This window comes from Geospiza fortis, unplaced genomic scaffold (genome assembly GCF_000277835.1).
Source record: "Geospiza fortis unplaced genomic scaffold, GeoFor_1.0 scaffold94, whole genome shotgun sequence".
Lineage (NCBI taxonomy): Eukaryota > Metazoa > Chordata > Aves > Passeriformes > Thraupidae > Geospiza > Geospiza fortis.
In genome coordinates, this window is record NW_005054394.1 from 2,028,172 (window position 1) to 2,038,433 (window position 10,262).

At 36.7% G+C, this 10,262-nt stretch overlaps 1 protein-coding gene across 1 annotated transcript in view; it reads left to right on the forward strand.

Moving 5' to 3' along the window:
• The window catches only part of KHDRBS3 (KH RNA binding domain containing, signal transduction associated 3), a 58,609-nt gene extending 48,723 nt beyond the window's left edge, over positions 1-9,886 (forward strand). The window contains exons 7-8 of the mRNA XM_031060883.1: positions 5,909-5,967; positions 9,278-9,886. Coding sequence (XP_030916743.1) covers positions 5,909-5,967; positions 9,278-9,369 — 151 coding nt within the window. The 3' untranslated portion in view covers positions 9,370-9,886. The remainder of the gene's footprint in view (positions 1-5,908; positions 5,968-9,277) is intronic.
• Positions 9,887-10,262: the final 376 nt, after the last annotated feature.

Here is a 10,262-nt window from a genome sequence, read left to right on the forward strand (position 1 = left end):
ATTAATTTGGTTAACATTTCTAATGTTCAGGGATGTTTTGTTACTTTGTTCTATTAGTAGTTTCAAGGTAAAGCTGTAGCTCCTGCTGCTGCTGTTCTTGGGAACCCTTATTTGTACCACATGCTTCAGTCACCTCTTTTAATTGCCATTTTCCTTTCCTCTCTTGAGAAGTGGCATGAGAATGCAGCGAGGAAAGACTAATTGAGTTGAGACAGCTCTAAGTGGACATTTCAGATGGTAAAACTGCCCTAGGCAACTGTGTAGAGTTCTGCTAGAAATACCTAATAGATCTGTGCCTGGTAGGTAGCACCAGAATGCAGATGCCTCTGAGGATGTTTCACTATTCAAAAGTGAAATTTTTCATTTCTGCCATAAAAAGTAATTCCTAAATAGTGATGGCTAAGGGGATCATTGAGTGGGCACTCTGGTCACCTTTTAGGATTACAGGTAACAGTTCTGCTGTTTGTGTGATCCATTTGAGAGTACAATAGGCTATAATTCAAGGAAGATTGTGTCATTTTTCTGTATTTTAGAAAACGTTCATATAGGGGTCTCAGTTGTTTTCTAAGATGATTATCTGTTTGACAGATATAAACTGAGCTGCAGGGATAAAAATATGTACTAGAGAAATCTCTACTAAGTAGCAGCAGAACTGAAGATTAACTAAAAATTTATCTACAAGATGCAAGAAATCTTTCAGAAATCTTGATACTCTGGACTGCTGCTGTCCTGCTGTAAGATGGGTTCCAGAATGGGATATTCTAGTGGTCTGCAGAAGCACTGAGAACAGCTACCCAATGTTCAAGACATTACAGAGTTGTGAGAGGCCTCACTGCAGTGATTGTTGTCTTGGGTGCTCTTCCTGTTTGCTGTTGACAGATGCTTTTTTGCTATCAGAAGTAGCTGGGCATGGAGATCTGACAGGAATGATGGAAAGAGGCTTATCCTTATGGAAGAGTTCTCTTCAGATGTGATCATTTCAGTCAGGATCTATCATGTAAGAACCATTGCTAGAGAGATCTTCATTTGCTTTTTCTGTTTTGTTGTTCTGTGCAACTCTGGGTGGAAGCACAAAGGATGATGCTTATGGGAGCTTCCCTTGGCACAAAAGAAAATCTTGGTGTTTGCAAGGGTTTTATTGTCACTTTCTGAAACTGTCCTGGTTTCTGCCTAAAGGGATCAAAATTATTTCTGATACTCATGTGAAAAAGCCAAAATTTTGGTCAGTTTTTCCCTAATAAGCATTAGTGGAAGCTGAACTTGTGGCCAAGGCTGTTTTTCATCAGAAGCCAAAGAAAGTTTCAGATCACTTGGTGCTTAAACCAGGCTTGTCAGTGCTTAAGTCTGGGATTTTCCAGTAAACTAGGAGCTTTCAGTCAGAGACCTTTTAATCTTCCCTTAGCAAGCAGGCTCCCTACCACACTGCTTCTCTTTCAAACACAGAAATGTCACAATGCCCATTCTAAAAGATGCCTGTGTCAAATGTAAAGAGCTGTGGCAATCACATTAATTAAGTCATTTTGTAATCAAGTACACTTGGACTATGTGGTTTATCTGCCTGTTTTAGACTTGTCCCAAAAATAACCTAGTGACCTCTTCTGGTATGGAATCACAGGATCATTGAGGTTGGAAAAGACCTCCCAAGATGAGTCCAATCTTTGACCAAACACCATCATGTCAACTAAACCACAGCACTCAGTGCCACATCCAGACATTTCTTGAACCCTTTCAGGGATGGTGGCTCCACCACCTCCCTCAGCAGTTCATTCCAATGCCTGACCACCCTTTCAGTGAAGAAATTATAACTGATGTCCAGTCTGAGTCTCCCTGGTATATCTTGAGGCCATTTCCTCTCATCCTGTCTCTAGTTGCCTGGGAGAAGAGACTGACTCCCCAGGAAACCAATCTCTTTACAGGAGCAATAAGGCTCAGGCTCTCCCCTGAGCCTCATTTTCTCCAGGCTTGTGGCTAAACACACCCATCTCCCTGAGCTGCCCCTCACAGGACTGACTTTCCAGACCCTTCCCGGCTCTGCTTTCCTTCTCTAGACGCACTCTGGTGTCTCAATGTCTGTCTTGTACTGAGGGACCCATGAGAGTTGGGTTAAAACTTCTGCTGATATCTGTCCTAAGAAAATATTCCAATGTCCCTAGGCAGAATAGCCTAATAGTTAATAAAGTATAAAAGGTAAAGTTCCTTAAGACTTCACCATCATGTCGAGAGCAGTTACTCCTATTTGGTTTTTGTAAACATTTGTTCTATGATGGTTCATCAAGATATTTTCAGAAACAAATCAGCTTAGTAGAAAAGCCAGAGAAATTGAGGTCATTTTTCATAGGGCCTTTGAAGGCTTATGTTGAATACCTCTAAATTAAAGTATTTTAAGATACTTCTCACAGTGATTCTAGAGAGATGGCAGGAAGCTTCCCAGTCCTCTTTACTAAATAAAGCCATGGAGAAGCACTTCTGTTTCATCAGCACTGCTGTGCTAGGATCTGAGCTTGCTCCTTTCTGTCTGAAGCTTTTTCTCTTAACACAGAAAACAGGCTCTTCCCCTGGCCTCACTTACACTCTTTAAGCCTCATTTCACACTTCCTCTGAACATTGTAGGATTAGTGCCCAGCCCTCAGCAATTAGAAACAACATACTTAAATTTATTGTTGTTTTCTTATCCTTCCATAGCATAAAGTGGTTTCAAGTTTTTATGCTGACATGGAAAATCAAAGCAATTTTTCTTTGCCATCTCTGTCTTCTCTCTTGTCAGCCCAAAGCCATTATGCTGGAATGGGAATACAAAAGAAGTTAAAAAGAGGGGATATAAGCAAAAGGTCTGTGTGTACAAAAGATCTGAATCACGGCTGATACTCCAGTGCGAATTGCACTTGTACCATTTACTTGGTGGTTAGGAAGATGCTTGACAACTGAGCTGGATATAGCATGTAATCCAATTAGTTACCTAAAAAAGTAGATGTATAGGAAATGAGGAAAAATAAAGTGGTTTCATGAGGACAATTCACATATGAAAACAAAAGAACTCCAAGCAGAGTCCATGTATAGTTGTGTTGAGTTCAAAAGGGAATAATCCATGTCATGTTTTCTCCTTTTTTTTTGTGAAAAAAGGGAGTCACTTGAGATAAAGAAGAAAATTAACTGAGTTTGTGGATTTTTGGTTTTTTTACATTTCTATGAGACAAAATGAAAGGACGAGGAGCAACCTGACCTACCTGGTAGTGGAAGTTGTCCCTGCCAGTGGAATTAGGTGATGTTTGTGGTCCCTTCCAACCCAAGCCTTTCTGTGATTCTGTGAAAAGGCCTTTCCTTGCAGAATAAGTCCATTAAGGGAAATAAAAACCTTAATATTCTTCAGTCAGACTGCTAAGATGTCAGAGAATATATATATAAAATAGTCTAAATGTAAGGGATGATTTTAAAGCAAAAATGTATATCATATCTTCTGTCCACAGGAAGAAATATTTAATGTAGCTTCTGAAGTCTTTTCAGCAGAAATTACCTCAACAATCTCAGTTATCTCAGTTAATGAGTTAAAATGTACAATTAGAAGGTTAGTATTGCTTTAGGGTGCTTTGAATAAGCTTGCTTTTTGCAGGCAGTTGCTTTGAAACAAAATACAATTCTATAAGCTTTGAGTACATACACAGTACTAGAATATTCTGTAATTCTAAAAAAAACTAAAAAAAAAAAAACATTATCATCAGTCTTGGTTGTGAACATCATGGAATATTTATTCAGATTCTTTACAAATTATTTTTTTTTCTGTTTATTTTTCTTTTTTTTTCTTTCCCCACCCAGACCTCCTTACAACCATCTGTATGTACCCTTTTCTTTGGATCTTGATGTTTTCTGTCTGAAGCTTTGGGCTTGTTTAACAGAGAGCCAACTGGAGAATGTTGGCATTATTCATAGAACATGAATGAAGTAGAGCAGGAAGTACTGAATTGCACTGGACAAGTTTCCTTCCCATTGTACCTTGTATTCTTCAAACAGATTATTAATTTTGAAGGGTTTGTCTGTTAATAAAGATGAGCTGTATATATATTTTCAGTATAAGTGAAAGGTCCTTCCTTTCTGATGTTTATTTGTTTTGCAGTTTGTGTGCTGTAAAGTGAGTCATTTTTGTTTTTGTTTAATAGATGTATTAGATCTATGAAATGAGACTCCACAAAGTCATTCTGACAGGATTGACAGATACAGGGATGGAGCTCAGCTGCTTTAGGCTTCTAAACTAGATCACAGTCTGAAAATAAATAAGTTCTATGTGGAAGGATAGTGAATGTCAGTTTTCAGTTCATTGTCAGAATAAAGACTTTTATTACTAGCTGCTGCAGGGAAAAAATACTACTTATTCAAATTTTACCCTTATTCTGGGGTCCTCCTCAGCTGAGAAACCATAGAGAAAAGGTTTTGTGGGGTAATTCTTTGTGGGTCTTCAAAGTGCAGTTGGTTAAGTTTTTGTTTAGGAAGCATTATACCAGCAGTAAAAAATACTGATCCAGGCTTTTTAGATATGCATTTTATGCATTTGCACACACCAAAACGGTATTTTTTTTTCTCTCCTGGTTATTTTGAGGAGTTTAAAATGTTTGGTTTAAGGAAAAAAAAAAACACAAACTCAAGCACAACAAAGTCTTTTGTCAGCTCAGAAGTAATTGTGCACACACCAAAACTGTGGTTTTTTTTCCTGTCCTGGTTATTTTGAGGAATTTACAATGTTTGGTTTAAGGACGAAAAAAACCACAAACAAACTCAAGCACAACAGTCTTTTGTCAGCTCAGAAGTAATTGTGATGTGTTGTTTGTTTTATATAAATGCTTTACCTGCTAATTCATGTTAAGGCTATAAATTGTTTATTTTCACTCTGGTGTTTATTTTGTTAGCAATCAATCTAATGTTAGGAACATTTTGTCAATATTAGTAATTACTTGCTAGTGATCATATATTAGTGATTTCCTTCTCACTCAGGAGGTGATTCTATGAAAAGGTCTTTCCTTGCAGAATAAATCCATTAAGAGAAATAAAAAGTTTAAGGGTCTACTGATCTGGTAGCATCATCTCATAGAGTATTTTCCATATATTGTCAGTCCTGAGTCTGGCTGTGGTTAGAAAGAAAAGGAAAAGAACTATTTAGGCACTTGTTATTCATATCCTACAAACTGTATTAAAGACTACACGTAGGTAGACTTGGATGAAATACAAAAGCGTAATGGAATGATGTGTAATAAGGGCTGTTCTTCAGTTTCTGTTCAGGGGTCTTAATACAAATATAAAAATCATTATGAAAAGGAGGACTGTTTTAGGCCATGATTATGGTATTCATCCACACTTTTGAATCCTAACAACAACAGATTTCATCTTTTAACATATTTCCTATTGCCATTTCTTCCTGTTAAAATGATAGCCTTTATATTTGTGTTCTGCTGTCTTGTTTTGAAGACACTGGAACTTGTACACACACAGCAGCTGTATAACCTTCCAATCACCACATATTTGCCTTTTATTGCATTCTTATCAGTGAATTTGAAGATATAAAAGCAAACTACTAGTAAGTGATGACAAGGAATTTATAAGATGAATGAATTGGTTCAGTACCTACATCTCCATTTTTTTCATTAACACTTGTAAGATCTTTCCCTTTCCCAAATATAGTTTTAAATGGAAGGCCCCCACAATGTGGACGAGTAGCCAAGTGATGGAAAAAAATCCTGAATGAAATTAAATACAGTTTCTAATCAATAAACAAGCAGGACCTCAGTTGTCACTGCCACATGGATACTTAGCTTTCTTAGGGCATGTGCTAGATCTTTCAAGCTTTCTTTTCAGAGGTAGAATGTGTAATTATTTCTTCTCATGTTTTCCTCCCTGCTCTCTCCATGCCCCTCCTGCCCTGCAGTGGAGCAGATTACTACGACTATGGCCACGGACTGAGTGAAGACACCTACGACTCCTATGGTGAGTGGCTTTATCAGCTCAATCACTGCAACAACAGGTCTTGGAAAAAAAAATCATAATGAAAGGATAATTTCTGTGAGGCAAGGCTTAGTCTTGCAGCAGACAATGGCTGCTCAGGGATTCCTGAGATGTCACAGAGCTCCTCGTGTGCTTATTGAGAAAAATGCCCTCTGTGGTCTGTTAGCTAAAGCAGTCATGGGAAACTAAAACCAACGATGTAGAGAAAATAAAACTTAAATCACGATGCATGCTGCCTTTTCATGTCACATTCAGTAAGATTTAAGAAAAAAAATGGGGGTGGAGGACCTTTTTCCAGGAACTTTTGGCTGCCAAAAGCAAATGCTTGTGGTGTGGCACAGCTTGCATTGAGACTTGGTACAAGGTAGGAATCTGCTGAAGCTCCCAGCTGAATTAGAGCCTAATTGAGTGGGGTTTAGCCTTGTATGGTCCTTTTGTTTTAATTCATTTTCATGCATCAGTCCTGGGAAATCAAGCAGGGAGTCGTTATGTAAAGGTTAGGGAAGTATTTTAGGTAGCTAATAGACAGGAGGGCAGGGGGCTACTCTGTATAGAGACAAAACAATGTGTAATGAAGCAAAAAGAAACATATGCCAGTTGTAAAGATCACTTTTTTCTTTTTTCTTTTTTTTTTATATACAAATGTGATAGTGACAGGTTTAATTAAAGAAATCTGTTACGGGTTAGAAGCATAAAGCATTTTAAAAGGCACCTTTGATTAGGGGATAAATGTTAAGTCTCTGGCTAGAGATCAGAGAAATACAATTTAGGTCTCTCAAATCTCAAACATTTGAGGGTTGTTAGTAACCTGTGTAAAAGATGTGATTCTGAGTAATGAAGCTTCAATGACTTCAGAGCTCTACTTGAAATTTTCTGAGGTCTATTTCTTTAACTCCATGTGGAAGTGCTTCCTGCTTGGAACTAAAATGACATTAACTAAGTTGTGATAAATGCACCTAATGCAGTAGTTTGTCCAATATACCTGCTTAAACTAATTCTTTTGCTTAAGAAGAAAGTTTATCAAAAGAGGAGGTCACTTGAAATTCCTCTGTCCTCCAGCACTTTCAGTTGGTATTGATAGATATATAGCTTAAATCTTTATTTCAGCATTAAAATAAACTGTTTGCCATTATAAACCTGACATTTCTAAGACTATTTCAGTAATGCAAAATTGGTGGGGGAAAAATGTATCAAATTGCTTAATGTAGATAGACTGATGGGGAGAGATATTGATTGCAATATTTAAGGTTGAAAATATGGATTTTGCATTTCTTTTGCATTTAAAATTGGTTTTCTATTTATCAAAGCACAGCCACTCAGAATATTAAGTGATGTATTTATTCAAGTTGAAAGAAAGACTATAAATACCTTAAAGAATGATTATGGGTTGCAGCCACTGTAGTTTTTGCACATATAAATAGTTACACGCTTTATTTCATAAGTATATCCCTTAAAAACAGACTTAGATATTAATAACCATCTTCACTATATGTAAAGAACATTAGATGCCTCAAAATAAGTAACACTGCCTAGTGAGCAGGTAGTTGTCTAGTGCTGGCTGGGAGGAAACTCAGATTCCCAGGTTAAATCTCAGTTTTTCCTTTGAGAAACTGAGGTGACAATCCAGAGGATGTAGGAAGAATATCAGTGTTTTTAGGATTTGGATCCCTGAACAGCACCAAAATGAAAACTGAGAAACAGTAAGATAACTCTTTACCCTGCTGATTTGATCAATGGCTTGAGAAAGAGCAAGTGTTCCCCTTAAACTGTAACCAAGACTTGTCTTATAATTTCATCAGTTCTTGCAGCAGTGTTTAAAAGCTAGGATATTTTTAATTCCTACCTCTCAGTCAGCTGCCAGTACTATTATGCTCAGGGTATTTTTTAATGTAAATCTTGCCTTCTGTGTGATGAAGAAGCACAAGAGGTTGTTAACCAGATGCCCCTGGAAATCGCCTGAGGTGAAAGTTTAATTCTTTCAGCCTTACACCAAATTTGAACTTGTTCATTTTACCTCCTAGGCAAATGTCCTGACCACCTGGGTATGATTTATAGCCTGGACTCTGCAGGCAGCCACCTACCCACCTACATTATTAAAAAGTAGTTAGGATGAGGCTTCTGCAAAGGGATTGTGAAACTGAACCCTTGACATATGGGATCCTTGTCATCTAATTTCAGATATCTCATGTCAGAGCAAGTTACCTCAGCCTTCAAATTACAGGGGTTCTTTGAGTTCTTTTTTTTTTTTGTTCTTTTTTTTTTTTTTAAGACAAAGTGATCTCTGTGTTTATTCTGCCATACATTTGGATTCTGCCTTTAGTTTCTGGATTGCATTGGGTTCACTGGAGCACCTCTCTGTTTAGGACAGGGCAGTTCAGCAAAAATAAGTATGGAAACACTGTTTTAATGTGTGTTTTCTTTTGGGGATTTTCTTTAGTGCTGCCTTTTTATTTTTGATCTTGCAGGTATTTCATAGTACTCTGATTTGTTTACATCATTAAACTGTATCTAAGTACTGTTTCGTTATACTCTGTGTTTAATTCTATGTTTTCCCATTTGCAACTGCCTGGCATAGTAGATCTGACTCTCATTTAAGATAATAATTTTTGCTACTTTTAAAAATATTTATTACCACTAAAAGGTGGTAGGATTATGAATCATTAAATACAGCACAAGCTTTCTTTTACAAACTTATTTTATAGCCAAAATTCAAGCAACCAGTGTTACTTGTCCTTTTAATATATTTTTTTTAAATCTGCCCTCCTACTTCTTGCATTTCAGAGGAGGTGTGTGTTTACCTCCAGAGAAATGGAATATTGGCCCAAGCATGTTAAAAGCCACAGGTGTTTGTAGTGATACTTGAGGCTTGGTTTGCATGTTTGAATTAGGCCTGAATTGGCACTGATGCAGAGAAACTTATTTCTGAGGGCAGCTTATTTCCTCATACATAATTCATACCTTCCATTCATTTCATCCCATTGCAATTATTGGTGTGTCTGCTATGAGAACTGACATTTCTGTGCATTTACAACAAGCAGGTCCAGCTGAATTTCCACAGCTGTCAATATTTTGACCATTATCCTCTCATGTTCCCTGCTCCTGTGTGCTGAGAGATCACTGTGGGATAGCTCAGATAGGTGTGCTGTACTCAGATTTCTTGTTTCAAGCGTTAGACTTGTACACCTTGGTTTCTGTCAACAGAATGTGGCTCTTTGATTCACAGATAAGAAAAATTACATTCAGCACCTGAGACTGTTGGAAGGGCTCTGACCATATTTTCTTTTCCTTGTAGGGCAAGAAGAATGGACCAACTCACGACACAAGACACCTTCTGCAAGGACAACAAAAGGAGTCTACAGAGACCAGCCATATGCCAGATACTGATTGTACTGTCTGATGTTGTGAAATATCCAATCTCCACCAGTCCTGTATACTGTTCAAAGTAATTTTTTCTATGAACAATCCCTTTTTATTAACTCAAAGTGCATAAAATTCTGAATGGATGGACTGAACTTTAAACATTTTGTTGAAAGAACAACCTGGACAGAAAGATATGTAAAACAAGGAACTTTGTTATTTCCAAACTGTGTTTGAAAAAATAGGTGATCAAAAAAATAACCTTTGATTAACTAGTGTTAAACAAAAAATAGGTTTACTAAATACGTTAGTCCATTCTTTTTAACATAAGTGTAACCTTTTATTTTAAAGGTTTTCAACTATTTAGTTTTTAGCTTTTATTTTCAGCCATTTGCTAGATTTTCTCTTTGCAAACATGCGTAAAAAGGGAAGCAAACTACAAATGCGAATAATGTGGTATTTTGTAACTCAAGTCTTGAAATGTTCTGTAGTGTTAAGCAAAGTTTTACCCTTGCTTGATACTAAATAAACTTTTGAAAGAAAATCAGTGTGTGTGAGATTAATTTTATGCTTTATCTTATAATAAAACTTCATAAATAGTAGTAAACAGGGAGAAGTGTTTAACAGTGATCAGCATAAAAGGCTCATATTAAACATTGTGCAACTTCTTTTAAAACAAAATGGTTTAAACCTAAATGTATCTCTCTATATACTCATGGTAGATATAAATGCTGTTTAAAATATCCAAATGGTATGGATCTGCTTGAGTGCCACATTAAATCAAAATACTTTTGTTTAAAAATGGTTTAAAATAGCTAATGAATTTTCTGGAAAAAGATGTGACTAGTTTTCACCTTGTTGAGCATTTTTTCACTAGTGCAACTTTGGAATTTTTATGAGAATTTTGGTACCTTAATGAC